The sequence below is a fragment of the Telmatherina bonti genome (genome assembly GCF_933228915.1).
Source record: "Telmatherina bonti genome assembly, chromosome: 12".
In the NCBI taxonomy this organism is placed as follows: domain Eukaryota; kingdom Metazoa; phylum Chordata; class Actinopteri; order Atheriniformes; family Telmatherinidae; genus Telmatherina; species Telmatherina bonti.
In genome coordinates this window covers 31,074,238-31,100,148 of record NC_136610.1, presented here as the reverse complement: position 1 = coordinate 31,100,148, position 25,911 = coordinate 31,074,238, and the positions used below count along the sequence as shown (strand labels likewise).

At 39.8% G+C, this 25,911-nt stretch overlaps 1 protein-coding gene across 1 annotated transcript in view; it reads right to left on the bottom strand.

Annotated features, from left to right (window-relative positions):
* Positions 1-25,911, bottom strand: part of ctnna1 (catenin (cadherin-associated protein), alpha 1) — a 75,381-nt gene that overhangs the window by 7,711 nt on the left and 41,759 nt on the right. The window contains exons 8-16 of the mRNA XM_079249554.1: positions 25,423-25,503; positions 25,024-25,176; positions 19,759-19,851; positions 19,058-19,214; positions 18,087-18,287; positions 15,536-15,687; positions 11,833-11,943; positions 10,178-10,359; positions 5,505-5,610 (exon numbers count right to left, since the gene is read on the bottom strand). Of these exons, the coding sequence (XP_079105680.1) occupies positions 5,505-5,610; positions 10,178-10,359; positions 11,833-11,943; positions 15,536-15,687; positions 18,087-18,287; positions 19,058-19,214; positions 19,759-19,851; positions 25,024-25,176; positions 25,423-25,503 (1,236 nt within the window). The remainder of the gene's footprint in view (positions 1-5,504; positions 5,611-10,177; positions 10,360-11,832; positions 11,944-15,535; positions 15,688-18,086; positions 18,288-19,057; positions 19,215-19,758; positions 19,852-25,023; positions 25,177-25,422; positions 25,504-25,911) is intronic.

Sequence of the window (25,911 nt, the reverse complement as noted above, 5' to 3'; positions counted from 1 at the left end):
TTAAAGCTGGGGTAGGTCATGTTGGGGAGCTAGCAAGATGTGAAAGTAGCACCCTGTCTTGGCTCCTTGGATGCTCTTTTCTTACCTCCGCCAAGGAGGTTATGTTTTTACCGGCGTTTATCTGTTTGTGTTCAAGATAACTCAAAAAGTTATGGACAGATTTTAATAAAATTTTCAGGAGTTGTTGGAAATGTGAAAAGGAAGAACAGATTTAACTTTGGTGGTGATCCGATTTACCGTTTGGATCCAGGAATTTGTTAAAGGCCGAGGCGGAGGTTTGCACTCTCCGAGTGCTTTTCTAGTTTGCAGCTTTTCCCACCAACGATTTTCTCTTTTTTCGGAGGCAAACAAACTGAGCCGGGTCAGGAAACCCTTCCTGCATTTTCTCAGCCATGAGGCTTACGAAGAAATGAAAACTTCAATTTCATTGATTCAACGATTTGATTGGTCAGAGTTTTTGCACATTTACAGTAAACTGAGGGGTCTAACTATATCTTTTATCGCTCATGTTTACAAAATGTATAGACTACTATCAGGACGAGGAACCACTTCACCCACTTTGTAAAAAAAAAAAGTCTCTGAGCAAGACTATCTACCCCAGCTTTAACCTTCGACACCACCGGCGCATTCATGCGCCCGATTTTTGCAAGCGCTCGACAGCTGCTGGTCCATGAATGCGCCGAAATACAGTAACAGTATACTGTTCAACTACAGGGCCACATTTAGAAGACAATGATGTGTCTGAAGGGAAACTGAGTTATTCTTCAACGAAGAGATCATTGCTCTGTTCGCACGCGAGACTAATCGGTATGCAGACCAAGTGAAAGATACAAAGGGGGGCAGAGCAGGACGATCGAGTCGTGTTGCTTTCTTTGAATTTCAAGGTAGAAAGCACCCCTGATCTTCACCAGTAAAAAGGTACAAAGAAAAACAGTAAAATTTTTGTTTTTCTGTTTTTTTTGTTTTTTTTAAGAAATATATGCATTTTTTATGCAGTGTGGTAAAGGTTAAGGTAAGCTTGGCTTTTTGTGTTGGGATGGACTGCAAAAGCTCTGAACAAAGAGAAATATCCAGCCAGTTGTCGCGCCCCCCCTTCTACTTTATTTCTCCAACATAAGTTATACAACAAGGTTTGAGCGTCTTCGCTGGTTGTTTGATGTTTGAAGTGAACGGCAATAACCAACTCCCTCTGCATCAAACAGATGTTAGAAAACATTGATGCTTTGTTCATCTGACGAGCCAAGCTACAGTTCAACTTCACTGTGGTATAATGTCATCGCCATGGAGATAACCTCTGGCCTTTTAAACATCTATATGTTATTTTTGCATAATTAGCTCATGAATTCTTAAGCTATTGTCATATATAAAAAAAAGAAAAGAAAATGTGGCAAATTGAAAATGACATTGGCCTTTGCTCATCCTTTTCTAAAAGTTTTGCATCACATTTGTAGACATTCCTTCAAGGCAGTTCCACCATATTACATTCAGCCACTGGGTACTTTGTAATTTGCCATTACACTGAAAAACTGTCACAGAGGCTGTAGGGAGGCAGAGATTTAGGAGATGCAGAGCACGCTTGGTGCCATGGGGAAATAATGTTTGAGATCTGGGGTAAAGTTTAAGCAGAACAGAAACCAAAGAGCCTTTTGTTTCTGTAGGTAAAGCCACTAAACGAGATATGGTCATGCAGAGACGGGAAGTGATCGGTCTGAAGCTGCGGCCTGTGGACACTTCGAGATGAAAAATGTTTACGATGCAGCTGGAGTTTAAGAGCCATTAGGAACGGGGTGAAGAGAAACGCTGAAAAAAAGGCAGATTCACTCTTTAATGGAAAGCCTCACTAGCTTAGGCTGCGCCGCAGCATCTGAGGGCTGACCCTTGAACTCCTACGCTGAGAATTTGTGGACCCTCAGTGATTTTACTTCTGCTCTGCAGCAGATAATTTACAGGCTGTCTGCTGTGGAGCATCTCGGAGCAGACCTGGTATCAAACTGTGACCAGCAACAGAACTCATAGATCTCCATAAATCTTTACTGATTGAATGCAAATTGGAAAAAGTATACCATCTATTGTCAGTATACATCATGAAAATAAAGCTGGCACAACAAACAAGCATTGTGCGGCCATGTCTGTTCTGTAAACATGCAAGCCTTTATGTGACCGTGTTCGTTTGTGGCCAGTCGAGTGCACATGCGGTGGGGAGGCAACCGGCATGGATTTATGGGCTACATGCTGACTAACACATTTGCATTATAAATCTCAATTACATCGCATTATTTGTTTACCAGCCCAGGCAGACCTAATTCTCATAAGGTGCCCTGCAGAGAAGGGTCATAAATTCTTAATAAACTGCAGTGCAGACCTTTGTACAGCAATGACCTAAATCCTGCTGCTCATCTCTGCAATATACTCAACCCTTTAAATTTTAATAAGGCTCCATTACACAAATTAAACTGTTTTACAGAAATCCCAAACTAGACGGCGTCCACCTGCCTGTTTCCGGTGAACGTAATATGCCCGGATCACAGCACACCGTGACAGCGCCTTACAAATGAAAACGTGGGGTGTGATGCTGTGTTATCAGCCTGGGACCATCTGCCAATGTGTTTCATATGAGGAGCAAACCCTCACAAGGCCCTGCAGGCCAGAGGCACAGAGCGCAAGTGATTAATATGCCTAGGTTAATGAGCAGTCCCAGCATCGCCTTTGCTCCTCTGACTCTGTAAGTATGTGCGCAGCCTGGTAATGATTCACTTAACTACTGCTGCTAGATTATGTAGACCCTACCAACATGACATGCTTTGCTGCAAGTGGGCCTGTGGCATCTCCTGCTTTGTTAGTGGTATGACCCTAAACATAAACACCAAGCATAAAGAAAGAAAAAAAAAGAAGATATAAATTAAGAAAAAAATACTGCCACCTGGCAATTATGCTGCTAATTAAAAGGCGAAGCACTCTTAATGGATTCATCTCTCAGGAGGGACGTACACCTCTCCACACAAATGCGCTGCCCCTTCTTTCTACCTCTCCTATCTCTCCATCATTCACCTCCTCCCCCCCTTACCGAAGCCCATCTATAAGTCCTTGCTGATGCGTAAGGACCAAATGTCGCCTGCTCTGCAAGTGTTTTGGTTTTGTTGAGAAAGAAAGGCTAAGAGGGACAGCTGGATAGGTTCGGATGCTGACGGGCTTCTCACTCTTGGCTAAGAATGTCTGTTTCAACAGCCTAAGTTCTTCATTTATTTATACTTTGAGTGCTTCAATCCCCTAAACCCTCGTATAGTATGTGCTTACACACATAAACTACACACATACAAAAAAAAAAAAGAAAGATAAACAAGTATCTACAAATTGTTGAAGATAAAAGATAAAATAGTCACTGGAAGCTGAGACATCCGAACATATGCCCGCAGAGAGCCGACGCAAGTCAACAGTGCTCCGTATGCAGACATGAACAGAGACGCACACTCGCACACCTGCACAGTTGCCCATCTGTTTTCTTTGGGGGATAACACTGTTTTCATTAAAGCGAATATGCATCTTCAAACGCTGCAGTGAGGCATAGAAGAGTGACTTTCCAGGGCGGCTTATTCCCTATTCAGATGATTCAAATGCAATTAGGTCAGCACAGGTAAGACTGCTACTTTGTGATAGACTCGGGTCTGTAATATTAGGGATCTGAGGGCACCTTAAATAAAATATCAGACGTGCGGGGCGCCAACAGGCCAGCAGCTCATTATGTCAGACAATGACAAGAAGGAAATCTGCTGGGAGCTAAATGCCAATGCTTCTGTAATATTACAGAATGACTGAAAACTCTGGCTGGGCAGAAGGTGAGAAAACTGGAAAGTGGTAACTGATACACCTGATATGATATGAAACTCTAACACATTCAGTTTTAGTTAAAGTCATAAATAAATATACAAACTTTTCTTTCACAAACAGTAACTTTAGTAACAGTAACTATACCATTACATGAGCCAAGCAGAGCTGAGAACAGAAATGTCGAACAAATTCCTGAAGTCAGTTGTTTTCCTTGGTGACTTATTGTTTGTGAGTGGAAGAAACCCAGATCAGGTACATCTCAACCGCAGGAGTGAACAACATGTTTACAGGAGACGGGCTTGAGGTGACAATCATGTTTTGTTGCAAACATCACAGCTAAACTCTTCAATGATACAACAACAAAATGTTTACATACTGCAGACACAGAAGCAATAAGTCTACGCCTAAAGGATGGTACATGAATAAGTTGGAAGGTAAATCATGTACAGTGTCTCCCAAAGGACTGGTACAGTGGTAGTATTTAGGTGAAATATGAGGCTATGGATAATTGAATGTGTGTTTCCTTATGTCAAGGACCATAGTCTCTGCTGTAAGTTATAGATGTAGGGAGGTGATGAAACTGGGAGCTGGGGAGTGGGAGATGGAAGACTGGGTATATGATGCTGAAACAAGATGGGTAAGGACTAGTGAGGGTCACTGAATGCGAAAAAAGAAAATGCATAAAAGCTTTGCTTTTCCCGTTTGCTACAGAATGAACAAAAGAGAGCAAATACAATAAAACAAAACATGTCAGCAAAAGGAATTTTCTGCAGTGAAGGTAGTTCTGTTAGTTTTACAAACTTTGTGAAATAATAAGTAAAAAACAAACAAACAAAAAAACCAACATTTTCCCTTAATTCCAACTCAACAGTGAGACCAAGTTGGATGTGAAAAGCTGGAGCCATCGACGAAAACACGGAGTTGTGGCTCAACTTTTCTGCAAAGCTGCGGAAACGTTACTCATTTAAGTCTGGGATGAACCTGTCTGAAAGTCATCGGATTAGCAAAAACAACCAGACAACTCCTGCTGTGTGCGACCAAAAGACAAGGGACTGTGATGATATGCTGTCGTCCCGATTCGATTCTGATGTTTTGGGTGCTGATTAGATTTAAATTGCGATTCTCACGATTCCTCAATATTGCTGATTTTTTCAGATTAAAAACAATTTTAAAAAATTGTATAAAACTTTTTTTTGCTGGTCATTTTTCTTGATTTCAATTAAGAAAAAACAAGACAGTAGCCAGACCATCATTCTGCTGCTATAATGCCCAAAAAGACGAGTAAAAAGATCAATAAAAATAATGAAAAATGACTTATTTTATAATGGATTATTTCTATTTATTTGAAAAAATAGAAATTTATTTTAACAAAAAAATCAATTTTAAAATTGCGAAGCAAAAAATCCTGATATTCGATTTTTCATTTCGATTTTCCCACCCCTACTTTCTATCCTACGTGCACAATGAGAGTATAGAAGGGAGGCGTTTGGATTGGCTTTTAGTCCTGATATATTAAGCAGTGATCATTGAAAGGATATAAAAGTGCAGTTGCAACGTGGCTTGTATGCTTTTATACAGGATAGCTGAATACATCCCACTGCTACTGTACATTGGGGGCCGGTGGCACGAAGGAGCGCTTTACATCACTCCTTTGGGGACAGATCCTCATTATGACTTACTTGGTCAGCAATGGTGCGGCCCAGCTTGTCCATTCTTGATCCAGCTTCTGCAATTTTCTTGGCAGCACTGATGACATCAGATGTATTCTTCAGTGGTCCTTTACCCCTGGAGAGAAAACATGAACGGATCAGTCACAGCTTTTCCTCTGCTGCCGACTCATTTCGTATGCAGGAGCAAAATCCCAGTCATGGAGCTGCTGTTTGTTGTGGAAGGTTGTTTTTCGGTCAGAAGCAGGAGCGTTTGATGAACCATGGGAACACAAGAGGAAATAAAAATTGTATGCTGGTGCAAAGACAATGCCATACATTACACGCTAATGCACTGTGGCATGATATTGTTTAGTCAGCGCTGGGATAGTTTGCTAATCCTTTGAATGGAAGGGGAAGACTTCACTGTGGAAAGGAAGACATCTCACCTGCAGATTCCTTTGTAAAATCATAATCACTCCAGATAAAAGGTGTTTTTGAGATTCTAAAAAGAAATGCTGATAATATCTGGGTATCTTAAAACAATGTGGCACCGCCGAGGATTAAAATGTTGTCAACCTCCTGTGTGTTTTCTCATCGCAGCAGAACATAAAATCCTCTTTGACTCCCTCAGTTTTAGTTCAGGTTTGGTCCACATGACATGGAGGGGGTGGGAAAAAAAAAAAAAAAAAAAAAAGAGGCCAAATTCAGTGTAAATTCTACAGCAATTGACCCAATATTCCAAGTCAATCCTTGACCTCTTAAAGCCACGCAAAGCCCCTCCCCACACAGGTCAGCCCAGCCTTGACCTGACCCACTGTAAAAGCTTGTCAGCCATTTGCCATTTTTCAGACCCCCTCAAGGGACTCGGGGACACAGTTGGCAAGAGGCACAAATTGGATTCAAAGCTGCTCTCTTCAGGCTAAAAAAAAGCCATCCAACCCAGAACAGATGGAATTTTGTGTTCTGTCCTGTTCTCTTGCATCCTCTTCCCTCCCCTCCCATCTCCTCTCCAACCCTTCCCGTCTCCTGCTCTCCCTCTGCTACTGTGATGTAAAGCGAGCCGGGGTCCTGGTGGAAAAGGCCATGCATCATCGCACATACTGGAAGTTCTCTCGGGACGAGTCAACCCCTGGAGATGGAGCTAAAGGTATTGGGAAGGTTTCCAGAGAGGGAAGCAAATCAACAAGCACAAAGACAACTGACAGCATAACGCCACAGTTGCCTGGTGGAGATAAAATATTAAGAAATAACTAAAGCCCAATTTTTTTCCCTTCTTTTTTTTTAAATAAACTCAGGGATATTTTAAAAAGTGCCTCTCCAGCTGAACCAAATGTCCAAGAAAACAGCTGGAACATTGTACAAACCACAGAGGGAGGACAACAGAACTGACAACGGGACATTTTTCTGGGAGGATTTGGTCATTATTTTAGGTTCTTCAACAGCTGTAGGCATCCAGATATGTGCAAGCCAAGAATTACAGCAGGTGGCTCCCAAATATGTTGCATGTATCCAAGCAACGCATGTCTTATTCATGAGAGCTGCCATATAGCCATAAGCTATGGAGGAGTCGACAAGAGTATCAGTCACACTCTGCAGATTTGTCAGGACAAGTCCAGATCAATTACCTAACACAACATTAACCTTGGCAGAGCTTTATGCCAGCTCAAGGTTGAGGGGCAATAATTTGGGTGCAGGCTGAATTAGCTGGCTCCTGACCTTCTGCGTGCTATTGCCACATATGAGACGGTATAGTGTGCAGGTACTGTTTATATGCTAGCAGACAAACACAAATACAACTAAGGGAGACAGAATACAAACATAAAAGATGTCAAGTTTTTTTCTTCAGCAAACTACAAAGCACAATGTTGAATTGATCAAATATAACATGCTTATTAGTATTTATAATAAATATTCATTGCTGGTCATGTTGGTACAAATCAAAAGACTTTGTCCTTAAAATGTATTACAAGCAAATGTTTCCACACCAGAATAAATATTACTATTACAGAACATTAAGCATAATCAGTAGATTACCTCTCCAGACTTCACCAAGCTGTTCTGTAGTTTGGACAAACAGATTGTTATCCAAGTCTTGTGATGGTAGTCATGGTGTAAAAAGAGAAAACGTTTGCTGGTAACACAAAATATGAAGTCTACAGGGTCGACTTTACAGTTAAAAGTCAGGTAGCTTTCCTGTAATTTAAACATGTCACTGCAATCAATAACCTCATCCATTTATCCATCAACTATTCAGAGAAAGGTAGCATTTTTACCCCCCCCAGTTCTTCAGATGATTAATCAGCAAATATGAAGCAGTGGTCACGCTGAGTGAGAACACTCACTGTGTTGGTTTTTCAAACTGCAACAGCTTTCCACTATTTTAGGTCTTAAGACAGGATCTTTGACCCTCTCAGAAGACGAGGATAATGAGAGACTGTTGTGTCATTATGGCTGTGACTCGCTATAAGGCAACAAAATGTCCAGAGTTATTAGCTTAATAAAAATTTGAAAAAGCACAGTCATAAAAGTAGTCATCCAAAAAAAGGCAGGCCGGCAGTCCAAATGTCTCTTTGTATAAACGATGCGAGTTTGACAGTAATGTAGCAAAAGGACTGCATCTTGTTCCAAGTGTGCATACATGTTGAGTGAATTATCTGATTAACAAGCTGCTATTATGTTATTAATATACATGAATGACAGTTTGTTACACTTTCTATCACTTCAAGCTCCTTCCAGATGTTGCACATTGAACAATGACATTTTAAACTTCTATTTCAGCCTTCTTTGGGTTAGTTAAACAAAATAAAAACAATCTAAAAATAAGGGAATAAGTAATAAGCACAAAGTTTGGAACTACTTCTAACATTATCAGTAAAATAAGTAGAGGTGGAGACATGACCCTGAATGGCAAAGGGGTCACTAATGTTTACCCCGGATGTGACAGAAGCAGCTGGGTGAATACCGAGGCGTGCCTGGTTATGCTGCCTGCTCAGATTCAGTTCATGTGATGGACGATTATTGTTATTTATGGATATGTCACTTGCGTATCCTCATAAGAAGCTTGGAAAGCTTGGATGTCTGTTGGAATCCCCATGGAAAGTAGACTTTGCCACAAAAATGAAAACAATCCCAGAGTGTCGCTGCATGTTTGAAGGTTCTATTCGAAGATGTGATGTCATGAGCTGAGTTTTATGATCCAGCGAGGCCAATTAATACACTGGTTTACCAGGAAAATGCCCAGTAAGCCAGATGGCCAGTCTCTCCTTGTGTACGGGGTTAAACGGGCCAGTTTGGGCCAAAATGACGCAGATAAATTGGCCATTGTAAACCAGGCATTCTGTGCACAACAAATATTTTCCTCAATCAACATTAAAGGATTAGAAACAGATTTTTAGTCTGTTGATATCTGAAAAAGCCATGGCTAGATGGGAGGGTTTAGCTAAAGAAATAGTTGTAATTAAAGAGACTTCTTGTGCATGTTAGAAAAACCTTCAGCAATCTGTAATAATTTTCTTCAGCTCCTTCAAATCGGCTCATGTGTCAGCCATTTCACCAGATTTTAAAAAATAAAAATAATCCACGTTCAAATGGAGAAAACAATGCAAAAAATCTCTTCTGGCTGCCTTCGGTAGTTACGAGCGTTCATGAGGGACGTGTGCATAAATAACAAATAGGATCTATACTAACTGGACAGCTCTTTATAGTATGAAAGGACAGTTACCCAAAACCGTATACAAACAACTCCGGATTTTATTACATTACAAAGCAGATCCCTTTGCAATGACTACAACACCTCATCACATCTAAATCGAAGTGTATTTCAACAGAAGGATGCTATGAAATGCAAGTAAAGGAGAACAGAGGAGGAAATGCATTCTTTGGTGATGTCCATAAGCTAAAAACTTCTGGCAGCTGCTGCCTGCGAAGCACTCTAAACAAAACGTGATGTGGATTAGACTTTAAAATGGATATTCAATGAATAAATATTCAATTAGTTTGAGCAAGCTCTCCCATCTCTACCACTTCGACAGTCCGCTGTTAATATGGCCCATAGCAGCTCTGCTGAGGGAGACTGTCCATTTAAATTTTTCCCAATGCACACACAGCTTATCCATACACCAGGGGAGAAGGAGATTTGATGCTCTGCAAATTAAGATTACGGGAGGATGGAAAATAATAAAGAGGAAATCCTATCTACCCTGCTGCTTAAGCAAAATGAAGAGCTCGGACGCATGAACAGCAGAGCTGAAGTCCGCGTAAAGAACTGTGCAAATATGGGTGAATGTTAGGAAACAAGTGTAGGCTTACTGGGTGATTGCATTTGACATCGACTTAACTTGAGTCTGTCTAATACATTTTCTCTGAGATGCTTTGGTCTAAGTGGAAAAACTAGAGGAATACTAATGTGAGGAAACTGCAGGATAACATATTGAAAGTGAAAAGTTTGTAAACACCTGCTTATCCATTTTAAATAAATGAGGAATGTTGTATGATAGAAAAAAATACAACACTACCAAGACTCAAAGTCAAACACAGGACATGCTTGACATCAATCATGAAGAATTATTTACAGTGTGAAGCAACATGACAGTTCATTTATTATGTTGTCTGTGAACTCAGAAGAGAAAAAAAAAAAGATAATTACGAAATGCAAAGAAAGAAAAATGGCTTTGATCTGAGCCAAGACTTAAGTCCACACTCACCTGGTGAAGTCTGTCATTTCCATCATGATCATGCACATCTGCTTCGCCAACACGATGATGTCATTGCCGCTGTCATCCCACTTGGACACCTCCGCATCCAGCTTGCTCTTCTCTTCCTGGAAGCTAGCCACCTGCTCTGCAATCTTTGCCTTCTGCTCCTGGGGCAACTGGGCCATGATAGCCTGCAAGAGAATTATGGAAAGAGTAGGGGGGGTTAGCAAACTAGACCTTGACATACTGCTGCAATGCACACACGTTTTCTTGGCAGGAAAGAACATGGTGTCATTTGGAGATCACATCAGAGGGTACTGATGTATAATGCCATACTACACTGATGTGACTTGCATTATACGTTTTGCATGAAAGTCCTAAAAACATACCAAAAAAAAAGCATGTTAGAATAAGTCTAAACACTAAAAGAAAAGAAAAATAGATGCATGAATTATAGTATTTATATGAATTAATATTGCATACTGAATATAGCAGTTAGCTTTGAAGATGATTATAATAGCATCTGTTTATTCGTGTTTGATGTCATGCACTGATGTGTTGCACACCAAGTCTTTACATCCTTTTTAATCGGACAGTTAGCAGGCAGCTTCCAGAAAGGCAATCAGTCGTACAGCGAATGTGCTTGTCAGGTCGCGGTAGGCAGACATGTCAGAGCAAGAAAGCAAATATCATCAGCAAAGGGTTTATTCCATTACTGGTAAATAGGACCGTCTCTCTGGAGTCACCTAAGCTTGAATAAAGCTGTTTAGGCGATGCAAAGATGGAAAAAAAGTCCCTACAAACAAAAACATTCTGATAATCTTTGGTGAGCAAAACAAATTGCTTGGAAATGTACTGATGGAGCATTCTGCCATGAGGGAGTCCGGAGATTAACTTCTTACTGTGCATTCTTTAAATTATTAATGCATTTAGTGTCTAAATTTACAGTTAAGTTTGTAGCGAAAATAGACTAGTTATATGCGGAGCAACAGGCTACACAATGGCAACACAGGTGTATTTAGTTGACTTTTGTGTGGCATGATTACTCGCAACAAAAAGGACCTTCAGAGATTGTCACATCCTCAGGATAAGAAACGCCAGGCTTCATGTGTGCGAGGTTGGCTTATCTGATTATTCACCGGTTCATTGGAAAACAGTTTTATTTGAGACAACATTAGCCTTTTGCATTATGGGAAGCAGCAGCAGCAAAATAAATAAGGATTCAGCTGTGTGTAAGAAAGACATGAAAAAATAAAACAGAAACTGCGTTTTTACAGATACTTGGGTCACATTAGTCGTTACGGTGCCAAGCCAACTGTGCATAAACAATGGACAGTAAGTATGGGGGTGGAATGTTTGACAAAACAGCGGCTCAGATGGCGGAAACTTGTGAACAAAGCTGCAAAGCACCTCAAACTGAGTTTTTACAAGTTGTAACAAAATGATTTACTATTCAGCTGCATAACAAAAGTCCAAATTTTGCTTGAGTTTATAAAATCTTTCACTTTAATCAGCATCAGAAAGTCTTTATTGATCCAGGAGAGAAATTGTTCCGTGTTTAATGTGCATGTTTTTCTTTTTAATATTATGTTGTTTCCCAGAAGTCATTCATGCTACCTGACAGAAGATACACGATGGGATGAGAATGAACGCGTCTAACTTACACGTGCACTTTGGCCGTTGATGAGCTGGTCGTCCTCTGTCTGTACGCTTGTCCTGCTGCGTGCATCGTTGTCATCTGTCTCGAAGTCGGAGTCGTCTAGCTCTTCCGGAGTCTGCAGCCAAACAGAGTAACAGATGAAAATAAACAAAAAGGGAAAAAAATAGTTTTTGAAGCACAATAAGGTTAGAAAAAGCAGCTTGCAATTAAGTGGAGAGCATAAAAAAATATATTGCCATACTACGGCAATGTGAGCACTATTAAATAAACCTGCTTACTATCTGTGAGAAATGCCTCAGTGCTGCCAGCCTGGGCAGCATCAGATAAATGTCTCCTTCCCTGCAGCTTGGTACAGAAACTGTAAACTCCAAATGAATTTGTAAATCAAGTGTAATGTGCTGCCTGTGCATTTTGAGAGGGGAAAGGAAGGTACGTGCTGGTATGAAACATATTGGGAGCAAAACACTTCAGAGGCCCATCTGTCGCTGCTATCGGAGGAGAAGCTGAAGAGGCATGAATTGTGTTCTTGTGGAATTTGGATACTTCGTCTCTGATGTCTTACCTCTTCCCCTGAATACAAAATAATCCACCGGCTCTTTTGTCCATAAATAATATTTAAAGAATTTGATCTGGAAAGGTCATGCTTAAAGCAAAATATAGCGCTGACTGGCAGGAAAATGAATCAGGTGGAGATATTGGCAAAGGGAAGGTGATGTGGAACGATAAAGGTGCATTATCACGCTTGTGCCTCTACTTGTGCTTATCCAACTGTCTCAATTCCTCCCTAATGTAATGTATTTGGAGCCCTTTGCGTCTAAAAATAGCCAAGGGTCTCTGAACAACTTCATACTGCTTTATGAAATGCTGAGACACTCTTGTTCTCAGGGGAAAATGGGTTTGGTTTCAGACACAAAGCTGTACTGACTCACAGACATGTCTTTCATCCCAGACAATGCTGTTCAGTGGGGCAGAGACATCACCTGCTGTGGCCTGTGCAACAGATAACCTGTGAATGTGGGAGGCTGAGAAATGACAGGTCATGGTGGGTTTCCAGTGGGACGATACGACAGCGTGACTATAACTTCGGTTTGATGGTCATAATAAAACAGACGCTGAAATTGATGCTGTTACAGTAAGTTTAAAGAGCTAATGTGAGCTCATTTCTATTTGTCTGAAGTGACGACCAGCTCTGAAATTCCACAACTCTTTACTTCAGCCCTCCCAGATCTGACAATATGAAATTTAGTAACCAGTTCAGATTTGCAGGGTAAAGTTGTCCCTCTGTGAGTTTAACCAGTAACCTGAGGTCCACTTCAGAGGATGCAGCTTTAGCCTGGAAGAAGTGGAAGTACTTTTCCACAGCTGTAATAATGTGCTCTGAGACAGATCTCAGAAGAACAAAGGAGCAGAGTGTAGTTGTGGGTTACTCCACATTTACTAAAGCATCTCAGAAATGTAATGAAGACCCTGGTAAATTATGTCAGTTTGTGAAAACTAAATCATGTAAAAATATACTCATCGCATTTAATCAAGGTCTGCGTCCCTGCTGTGTATCGGAAGGAGAAACGCTCTATTTATCCATGTCAGTTACCTGTGAGGCATTTATGACCAGATGGTTGTGAAGAGCAATCATTAAGAGACAGCGAGCTGAAGTAGCAGCGTTTTTCCCAAACTAGAAATTAGGCCAACGCAGTATTATTGTGTGCTGCTGTAAAATAAAAATATTACCCCATGTTCCTCTTTTTCTAACATCTTACTGATGGTTTCAGTGAGAAAGTTTTTATTTGTTAGTTTTAAGACAGAGCCAGCAAACCACCTTGGGCTTTAAAGCAGTGCACAAATCATAAGGTAATGACAGCAGCCCCCCCTCTATCCAACTGTCAGCAGCTTCCTGAGTTAGAGTCAGTTTCATGGCTGTGAGGCATGTTCTCTGATGTCGCTGGAGGTGGGAAGAGGGCTCTGTCCACTTGTCAAATATCCAAGGGAGGCCCAACATAGACTGTCTGTGCAGCACTTAGAGGTTAAAGACATGCCCATCTTCACAAGCCCCGACCACACACACTTGTCTGTTTGGATTTAAAACTAGGTGATGGTGTTGTGCATCCATGTGTGGGTTTACAGAAAGATGGAGTGTGTGTTTGTGCATGTGAGTGGACATGTCCTCTAGTTAAGTTGTTTCACTGCAAACTTAACTAAGCTGATTTGGATCATTCCTCTTTACTATTGACAGGACTAAAGCACGTCTTGTTTCGGAAGTAACCTCCACCCCTAAATGACAGTCTAGCCTGAGAAGATTTCCTCTTGATAAAACGAATATTTTTAATGCACTTCTAACCTTGTTACAAAGTGAAGTCGAGAGTAAGCCGAGGATGCTGCTGTGTAGATGCGGCTGGAAATACGATAACAGCGAGGATGAAACACTAAGCCATTTCCTGCTGAATAATCGCTGCTAAAGCTGTGATGATCACCCCTCAGTCCCGACTGTCAAATCCTGCCTCATTCCTGGGAATTCAGGCCTTTTTTTTTTTTTTTTTTTTTTTGCTTATTTATTCATTTACTTTCCTTTTTTTTTTTTTAATATTGCACATAGTTTGACTTGTTTCTCATTACTTTGTCCAGCTGGTAGTTAATGACAAAGTAAGGTTTTTCACTAATCCTCTGTTAGTTTTAACACACACACACGCACATGTACACACACTCATCCTCAATGTAGTGTTCAGCCAACCCCAAAGGCCCAAATGTTAATAGCTTAATCTGGATGACGAGAGCAGAGCTGGGGCAGATAGAAACGGAATGTAGTTCTCAGGCTTGCAACACAACTAAAGAAGGGCAATTAAAAGTGTCCGCCATAAATCAGCTGCTTATTATAATACAAAAGCAAAATACTTTATGCTCTGTGTATCATTTGGTTTTTTTGTCCATGTGAGCAGTATCATTAATAAAACCAACAGCCTCAGTTTTTGGAGTAAAACTGTCGACACAAAACAAGCCATCAAAAGATGAAAGTGTAGAAATATGTTAAAAAATTGCATAAAACAACCAAGCACATTATAATTACGCAACATATGGAAAGCAGTTTAATTCAGTATATGAAAAATCATATAAGGCAGGTTGCAGAGTTAAGCAGTAAAAGCAGTAACATTAAAAAGCCTTTATGGCTATCCACTTCCCTCTTCGCAGCTACAGTGGGCTCTTTGTGTCGGATTATTGTCAGTCAATAAGGTACTGCTTCAATGGCTCCTTACTACCATCTGTCTCAGTTATGGTTCTACTCAAGCAAAAGCCATTAACCCACAGACAACCGAGACTGTTGCTACACTAGGTTGCATCGGCTTTTGCCTGAGACAGGGTGATCACAGGCTTCTAAAACTGTACAGAGAAAGTTTCCCGCTTCCTACTAAAAATAGCATGAAGTGTAGCGAGCATTAACCGTGTGTCACGCTGTAATTACCCAGGATTCCTAAGAAGATATAGATTATGTCACTCTGCGCAACTCCTTTATAGGAAATGTCTGTTAATGGCTAATAATTTTGAAACTTTACACATGATCTGTATAAAGCTTTTAAGCCCTGAGGGGGGGGGGGGGGGGGGGGGGGGGGGGGGGTTATGTCTTTTTATTTGGATTCAAAAGGAAAACGTGACACATAAAAGGATATCCTTCCAACACAGATTGGGGGAGGGACAAAGGAGAAGCCTGTGAAACTTACTCTGATCATGAGGACAGCCTTGCGTATGTCGCGAATGCCATCATAAACCAGACGGGAAGCATCGATGAACTCGTTCTCCTCCACAGGTAGTGTGGGGTTTGCACTCAAGGCCTCCACCGCAGACTCCACCTGCTCTGTGAACCGTGGCATGACTGAGAAAGGGGGAGATGAAGGATGGAAAAGAAGAGTGGGGGTGGAGGGCGGGGATGGGGAAACATAATGGAAATCCAGCTTAAAAATACAGAAAGGAAACATAACTAGAGACTTTCATCAGTATGTGAAACATGCTGCGGCACCTCCATCACACAAACACGACAAAAAACAAGAGATTTGTGAAAACATTTGCAGCGAGGTGAAAAGTCTTGCATCCCTCTCCTGGCCTTGATTTTGTTTTTGTTTTTAACTCCACTACTGTGACATTTCTCTAGAGATTGCAAGGTATGAAAAGCTACTCGACTTCATCGCCGGCCAGCATCACAGCTCATTGGAGAGATTTTTTATTACACATCTCAAAAGAAAAAAAAATTTATATATATAAAAAAATATGAAAAATTCCATTCTGTGTCAAAAAATACAGAGTTGCAACAGGGAATAATCAAGCGAGTTTATAAGGAAGGTGTAGTGATTGCATTCCACACTGATGGATGCATTTTGCACTTTGAATGGCTGTTTGTGTAAAATGGGAACAAATGCTTCAAGGAACAGATCTGATTAAGCATAAAGACTTTTTCCAAGAGAAAGCTTCATAAAGCTGTCCCAGTGGGCATGTATATGCCCGAATGACAACTTAATAACTGCTCCGGAGGCCTTTACGCGCATTTGCATTAGTAATATTTCAATTTTTTTTTTGTTTTTTTTTGTTTTTTCTATTTTGTTTTTGAAGATACGGCTGCTTCTTCATGAGGCGTGGATGTCAGGATGCAAATGGAGAGGAAGGGAGCATCTATAGCTTACAAACACTTGACAGGCTGCAGGCTTCTATATGGAAATGTTCAAAAGAAACATGGAAATCTGGGTAGATTAACTTGTCTTTCTTTCCTACAAAAATGTAGCTTTCAAATTCATTTGTATTTTTTAAAAAGTCAAATTGTAGTAAAATGTATTGGCCTGTTAGCATAAGTATGAGAAGTGGCTTAAAAAAAAAAAAAGAGAGAAAAAGCTCATATGTTGTCAAAATGCAACTCAACACACCACATATGTGCAGTATTGGAGCAAGAAACAATTCAAACTTGTTAAAAGACAAATTGATAAAATTCAAAATACTTTAAACTAAATGAAGTAAAATCACTTAATATGAAATTTAAATTTTAAAAAAACTGACCACTTCTCCCAGCCTCAGCTGTAATCCTCAGATAACAATCAGCCTGCATTTCCTGACTGTTAATGGGCCCACTCTCAAGAGGCCTGAGCCATTTCCAAATCTGACAAGCGAAAAATTGTTCTGTCATGTTAGCTTGCTAGTGATGGAGGCTAACACATCTCATACATGCTGGCTGGCTAATGATATACCACATTATTTGGACAAAATGACTTCTATGATGCATTTTGGCTTAAGATATTCAATTCCGTCTGACAGTGAATAGAGACTGCTGTGCAGATGATGTCTGCTGAGTCAGAGAATGAATCACACAATGTGGAAGACTGAAAAAGCCTTCAGCTTTACTCAACATTACTTAGCATTTTGCATCTCTACTCTTTACTTGAAGAAATGTTTGTTTTTGTCTTGGGGGGGGACGACGGACAACCCACCACACACGTTTGGGGAGAAGACAGTCAAGCACTGAACATAAATTGCGAGCTACAGCAAGCCAGGCAGATGGCTACAGGTAATTTCATGCTGTATTCTAGTGATGTGCACTTCATGTTCCATCTATTTATTATCTCTCTTTCAGTACTTAACCAAACTGTTGAGCGAAAACCAGAAGACGACTACAGACAGTTTCTGTGACTGTCTGGCCGGCTTGCAGCTTGCATTGCGGGTATGTTCAACCCGTCGATATCGATAAAGATACTTGACCTCTTTCTCGGTCATAACATCATGTCCTGAAGGGCTGATCAACTTTAGCTTTATGTGACATGATACTTTATATTAAAAAAAAAAAAAAAAAAAAAGAGCTTCAGCAACTGCACTGAAGTCATAAAACACAATTAGATTTCCCTCTTTTTGGGGCTTTTCTGCACTGAGTGTGTGTGTGTGTGTGTTTACTATGAATCCAAACTACAAGTATTTCTAGTTCTATAACTGTGTGACTGTGTTAAAGCCTCACAACTTCATAATATGGTGGTTTTATATTATTATACATTTCTTTCTTATTACTCTTGTGATTATTGTGCACTTTTATCTTCTTCTGTAATTGTTTTGGCCTGCAGAGGGACTGAAGATGGAAATTAGCTTTGCTCTAATCTTGCACATTTACATCCGATTCTTATTAATATGCACCGTCCCTTTAGAAAATAAAATGAACTGAAAATGAATTTGGTTGTAAATAAAGTTTAGTGAAATCCTTTTAAATTACCGTCCCTCACTCTGTTATTTATGTTTCTGTGATACCTGTGTCAGTGAGGAGCCTAGTGGCCTCCAAAACCTTCTCCGTGTAGACGCCGGGTTCGTAATTATCCATTTCAGAAGTGACCACGTGGACAACTCTGGCAGCCCGGCCTCGGATTGCTCCAGCTGTGCGATCCAAACCATCTACGTCCTTCTCTTGTAGAGCGATGACACACTTGTTGACATCCTCCAGGATGTGGTTCTCTGCAGACAGAAAAACCAGGTAGACTTAGTTGTGTATATTTTTTAACCATTCTAAAGTGTTTTGAGGAACATATTGTGAAACATTTTCCTGCCCCTCAATATTCACACACTTCAAATCAAGGATGGAGCATGTTTATGCTTTATAAGCAAAAAGAAAAAAGAAAATATCATCAACCTCAATCTCTGAATGTCAAAAGGCTGCTGGGAAGTTCAGTGGAGAGGACTGAAGACAAATTCTGGGCTTGCTAATGGGAGGCCTGTAAAATGCAAATGTCCACTGTGTAAATTACCGTCTGTCCTTGGCTGGAGGTGAGCGGAGTCACTCTACTCAATGCTTAATGAGAACTCTTTAAGGCCATGCCTGACCAACCATTTGTGTGCTTTGACACACATGACAGGATGTCAATTTCAGATGTGCTTCTACTGACACGTCTGCGCTTCCTTCTGCAGAGCCCAGTCAGCTTTGGAACATACAACCCTGCTGCAAAATTATTCAATCCCCAATGCATGGGGAGTTCTGTGCAAAGGGGTTTGAATTATTTAGTTGCCAGCTGTATGATTCCTGTCAGAAAATATGAATCCCACAGATCTTGGAGCTTTTTTACAGCCCTTTAGGCCACAATAATCTATGTAATAATCTATCTGTTCTGATATTATCTATGTAAATAATCCACGTAAACCGATTTTACCATTAAAAGCCGATCATTCCAGTTGCACAAAGCACTACTTTCCCTTTGTATTGATACAACATGCAAATTAATACCACTTACCGGACACACAAAGGAAGTCATCAATTGATGTTATGTCATCAACAGCATCAGTCAGGACGCGGACCTGCTTTTCCCACTGATCCTTGAACAAATCCATATTGTCCTGGGCCACCCTACTGTTGGGCTTGGCAGCAAGGGCCAGTGCTGCATTAATCACCTGTAATTGCCAAATTACAACCATTAAGGCTCAATTACAGAACAGCCCACAGCTACAACATTAGCATAGGCTGATTGCACAACGCCCCCACCTCCGCGCTCTGATAATATCAGGAAGCCGATTCCTCCCTTAAGAGTGATGAGGATTTTGAAGGACAGTATGTGACAAAACCACGAGATGCACAGTTTAAGGGGTAGATTTGTGTGTGGATTTCAAAAGGCAGAATGATGGGGAGCTGCAAAACCCCTGGCACTAAATGCAGTCTGCCAAGTTGGGAAATTAAAGCATCATTTGAAACCAAACATTGCATCTTCAATGGAAAAACAAAGATCAGATTTAGTAAAGTATACATGAGAAATGCTTAAGCTGATTCAAATCTTACTTGATAAGTGTGTCATGGTGTGGCATTCAAAGAAATCATTAAAAAGAAACTGCAGGTTCTTAAATCAGAGGTGAAACAGAAACAGTCCATGCTGGACAATTGTGCAGGGCTTTGAAAGGTGTGCACAATCATCACACTGAAACACAAAAAGAAAAACGGTACCTGGGGGCATAGAGTTTCCAGCTGAGAAGCTGCCATCCGGACCAGCTTCACTCCCTCCTCATTGTTGGAAATGGAGCATGCCAGGTTGGCCACCTGAGCAGAGAACACACACACAGTTATATTTGATGCATACACTTCTGTGTGGAGGTAAAAGCAATGTAAGTATACATAATTCAAGTTAATTTTATTATGATAGTCTGGTTTTCTGATTCTTCTTGATCAGAAATGGAGTTGCTCTGAAATACAACTAATCCCTGTGGAATAGCAGCTCACTGCTGAGGATTAATTCATAAAGCTGCGGAGAAGATACAATACGATGGCAACAAGGAGAAACCAGACGAATGGGAGAGAAACAAACTAAGCCACTGAATGAGCAGATAAGACTTTGGGTTTTTTTTTAGTGGAAAAAACAAAATAAAAAAGAAAGATTTGATGTTTCACAAAGTGCAAATGTAAGTTGCATCCGTTATCTGAAAGACGGTTATTCTCAGTGACTAAATCACCAGGCTGCCATCTCACACCAGGAGAGGCAAATGTTCTTGACACTTTCAAAAACTGAGCAGCAGAATGAGAACTGGAGAGCTGAGCTCAGCAAGTCATGCTTGCACCTGCCAACATTTATGGTTAGAGTATATTTTCAGGTACTGACCAACAAATCAAGCTTCCCTACAATTATTTCCAAATATCTTTGCATCCTCCGGAGTACAGTTATGAATCCACTCATTTTCACATCAATTTAGATCAGGGAGTTTTAAGATTCCCATTTGTTGGTGATGTGCCGGCAACGACGCTGAAGCAGAAGCCTGAGATATGAGAAGCTGTGCCAAAACGGGATCATCAAATGGACACAAAATGTGCTGAAGTATAATCAAAGGCAAAAAGCAAAATCATGGCGGCACGATCACAGCAACTCTTAAGTCACTTCTTCCGTTGTCCGTATTTTCCTTATTAATTTACTGCCTGTATGAAGACTGGAAAGTAACTCTGAGCACCAGAGACTGTGGTAAACATCAGAAGTAAAGTCTGGTTTAAATCTCAATAACCACAGATGTAAGATTCTGTTTTTGGTTTTCAACCAATCAAGCATATAAAAGCATCACAAAAAACATGTTCAGGATTTGAGATGTTATCTTGCAGATGGCAGAATGTGACCACAGATGCTACTTGTGTTTAATAATTGCAACAACATGCATTTTTAATTATTTAAACTGTGGAACATGTATCTGTATTCTTCCTAAAATCTAAGCAACAAAATGCTTTAAAAAAAAAAAAAAAGGCAAACACACAAAGTACAGCTAAAGATCTGACAGTGAAAATAACTCTCCCACTGCCAGGAGTTGGGAGCAGAAAGGATCAGAAAAGATGAGCGTTAAGTTTTTGTAGTAAAAGTGAAGTCTTATCTTTACATACGAAAGTAGAAAGAAAGATAAAATTATGCAGCAGTTTTTCTTTTTTTATCCTTGTACTCTTAAGGTCGATTAAATGTGGATCTGCTTAGAAACAATTCACTTATTTAGAAAAAGAACATTTTATTTATTCATGATTAACTTAATACTTTAATATTAGAAAATTAGAAGTTCTCATTCATGTTGAATTACAGAGCAATTAGAAATGTCAAAATACTTGGAAATGAAAAGCTTCGGATGACAATCATCCTAAAAACTGCACAGAAAAAAAGAAAAAAAAAAAAAAAAAAAAAAAAAAAACAGGGCTCCCCCCTATTAAAGCGAGGCATTTTTAAGTCCATTCAATCACTGATGTTTGGAAATATTTATCTTCACTTGTTATATTAAACATATATTTAGTAACCTTTCACTCCGTAATTCATAGTTAAAACCAAAATGTCCACTGAAAGTCAACATCAGTTTATCCAAGCAACACAAGCGAACCTGCTAACTAATGTCCACACCATCCTGTAGCTTGGTGGAGAGCGTTGAAGCTTGGTGCATGTCAAACTGAATCCATTTCTTTTCCCCCTTCATTCTCTGAATATAGGTCAGTCATAATGTGGCTCTTGAATGTGTGTGAACTAATAGGCCATTTGCCTTTGGGCAGCCTACACTTGTGTAACTCTTGATGTCATACGGAGCCTAAAATTGGTCAATCTTTGCCGTTTCTGCAGTTGAATGGAGGACATGCTGCATTTACCACCAACTCATTTCTGCCATAATGCAGAAATAAAAATGTGACTCGTCTACTGACATTCTGACTTGGTTCAGTCGTATGTGTTGCGTTTGGTTAAAGCTCTATCCCAAGCAACATGCAGCAGCATTCAATACCTACGAGATATCAGTTTGTAAAGAAATGTCAATCATAGTCAGTCAGCAGTGAAGGCCAAGAGCTGCTGTGAGTTCCTCAGCCAATTGCAGTGTTGCTGGCTTGCTCTGCAGGAATGCTTTTCCTGAAAAATTATACATTGTTTGATACTGTGTACTTTTGTCAATCATACTGGGTGATGCTGAAAAAAAGCCAACATGTAAGAAAACCAAACGCTGATTTAAAAGAAAAAAAGAAAAAAAAAAAAAAATGTTTTTCTTCCAAAAACAATCATGGATAAATGCAAACTTCTGCATATTTCAGTGCCTACTGTGATAAACAACTCCACTAAATACTGTTACTTTATACCATGAGGAGCTGCAAACATGAAATTTCTACCTGCAAATTTTGGTGTTTTTATGTGACTGATCTGCAGAAGTGTTGCAGTAGATGGAAGAAATTAAGTCAAATTAATTAAGGAAATCTTTGAATTTAAGTTATATTAATTCAAGTGAAATGTTTGTGAGCTCTTCAATTTTTTTCTTTGGAAATCTTTAGATGTTACACAATTCAATTCAGATTGTTATCTGATTCAAACCTGACGTTAAATTTAAAATGATTTTATTAGTATAAAAAGGAATATATTTTAAAATCTGTGCAAGTCTATATTCCCTCAATAAAAAATTAAATAATGGTACTATAACGTATTAGAATTTCTTGAAAATGTCTCAGAATTTCCTAAATCTGTGTTCATCCACATCAACAGATATTCTTTACTGAATAGCCTTTTATCATTTTACAAAATATTTCATGGAAGCATATTGTAAGCCAAAAAGTAACACCTATACATCTTAAGTGTGTGAAACTATTGTTTTTTTATTTAACTTTTTCTTAACCAGGAATAACAAGCCATTGAGATTAAAAACCTCTTTTAGAAGGGAGTCCTGGTCCAAGACAAGCAGCAACAAATACAAAAAATCCAAAACACGTTACCATAAGAACTCCAAATGCTGCAGTAAATTTGGCACTGATGTGTTCAGAGAAACAGTCAGCGCTTTAAACTGAGGCTTCTTTAGCTCTGAACTTTGGACTCATGAGCTACAACTTTGTAAATAATAAACAAAATACCAAGAGCGGGGATATGTCTTCATAGATGATGTGCAACTTCATTTGGAATTCTGTGAGAGTTTGGGAATGTGATGCAATGTATGTTGGTCAGCAGCTACGCGCTAACGTTTTCACTCAACTTCTTTCAACTCTGGATGAGGTTGGATGATGTGAACCAGAGCCCAGATATTTGTGCATATTAAATTAATCTTGCTCCTTTTTTCTTCAAAACACTGGAAAACACTTGACCCAAATGAAAATAAAGATGTGTGTATCTTCTGCTGATTTTTTTTTCATATCAATAAAACTAAGAGTTACAGCTAACTTTAGCAGCAACAACCAATTTAACCTGTTATTTCCTCTAGAATGCTGAATGTTTATCAGCATTCATACGTTAGGCATGAGAACCGACACATTAAATATGATCTCAGAACCAGTTTGAAGAAGTTAAGTTTCCACTCTATAGACAGCTTATTGGGGCTGATTATTTTGGCTTAAGTGGTAATGGCTAAAGCTAAACTAAGTAGGCATTGGGGCAGGGATCTCCAATCCAGCAGGTTTTTAACATTTCCTTACAACAACACACCTGCACAAGCTTGTTAATGACCCACTGAATTGAGTCAAGTGTGTTGCAGCAGAGAAACATTTTAAACCAGCAGAACCAGAGATTATGGTTCCTGCATCAGGGTAACTATGCTAGCTTTTCTTAATAAAGTAAAAAGAGAGAGTGTAGTTTGTACTCTGAAATGCTGCTGAAATGTCATTTTAAGAACTCTATCTTCTACACATACGATGAACGTCAAACAATAGTCACACCAAATGCTAACGTATAAGTTCATTTATGAAAATACAAATTTATACGTATCAGCTGGGAAAAGTGGTGGAATTTAAGTAAAGCAAAACTTATTAGCTAAATCTAAGCGGTTTGTGTAGTCCATCTAAACGTGTCACTAGAAGTGGTACACAAGCATTAGCTTAATCCACCAATGACATGCTCTAATGCCACATCTGACGCTGAGACCCTCAGGAATTCCCTGTAGGGTCTGCTCCGTAGCGTGGACTGTTTTCCCTCCGATGCTTGAGCGGTTTCCCCTGGTGAACGAGCATGCCGCCCGGCCCTGACTGGACTTACTGATCTAGCGACACCCATGGCTATTTACCCAGGGAAGAAGTCACTTTTAAATGTCAGCAAATGATGTTCTGACACAGGCATTGGAGAACACACAGAGAGTGACTGAAGAATATATTTAAAAAGGTTGGCTTTGTTTTCAACTGGGAAACCTCATGTTGCTATTTTGAGTCACAGAGCGCAAAGATGCTGGATTGAGAATGTTTTTTTCAGATGGCTTAAAATATTCTAAGAAAAGGAGCAGAAAACAACAAATGAACGTGTTTGTTGACAGCAGTGACATGTTTGCATAAAGCTGAGTATGCCCAGTTGATTCCAACTTGTTGATCAAGACATTGAAAACAAAGATCTAAATTATTGAAAAATCACAGATAATCATGACTTGTTCTTATTGGAGGGCACAAAATGAAACAACCAAATGTCCCAGTAGGATCAATGATAATACAAGGTATAGGTAGAGATCAATATATGATGAAATTAAGTTGGAAGCATGCATTTGATGATCCAACAGCTCAAGCATAAAAACAGCAGATATTTTGGGGGGGGGGGGGGGGGGGGGACCCTCGGTGGAGACTGGACAGACATGTTGCAGTTTCCCTGTACCACCATTATTTCATCTATAAATGTCTACATATACAGTATCTGGGAGTAAAGATAACCAAAAGCTTATTACACATTAATTTCTGTACAAAAGAAACAATTATTTACAACTTTGGTGAGAAAGAAAAATGTAAATGCTCAATAATAACAATAATAATAAAAAAGCACTTTACCTCGATCAACTTGTTGGCATGCTCGCGGAACACCTGTGCATATTCCTTGACTTCTTTCTCATTGCCATTCTTGGCAGCTTCGATCAGGACCAGAAGAGGGACGTTGGTCTCCAAGAAAGAGTCAGAGACGTGGTCCATCACAGCCTTACGCAGCTGTGAAGTTTTTTGTTTGTTTTTTTTTTGGCAAAATAAGAAAAAGGCACTGTTTAAATAACAAGCCACCTGAGCACATAGTACAATACATTATAGTAAAACTTCCCACCATATACACAAAAACACACACCTGCATCACAGATTGCTTGTCAACTACATTATATATGAAACACAAATACAATTGTTATTTTAGTAAAAACATGTGAATTAACAACCGAGTTGAAACACAGATACACAAAAGCAAACCTGTCTGCGAAGGTCTCTCGTCTTCTTCGTCATCCGATCAATGGCCGTGTTCAGAGCATCGCTCCTGTCTTTCCTTCCCGCCTAAACAGAGAACAGAAGAACCAGTGAGCTCTACTGCACACTGTCGGCTACATTTCCAACTAATTCATACATCAGATACGAAACTAATCCAAAAGGCTTTTGCTAAAAAGGTTAACAACTTCAATAACCAACCAACCCTCCTTTCTCCTTACTTGTCATGACAAAAAAGGCCAATAAGTACATTTTCACACTGATAAAAAATGTGATGAAAAAGGAAATGATCAGCTGTTTAAGTGCAGCTTGTGTTTGGCAGATACCCAGTGTGATCCATTTATTATCCTTTTATTTGTTGTAAATCTTTGTAGCCTATGTAGACCGGCTGTCAAAAGCTCCCTGTCGCCCTCCAATAAACACAGAAATCATTTCTGAACTCACAGCATTACAAGTGATCCATGGAGCACAGTACAG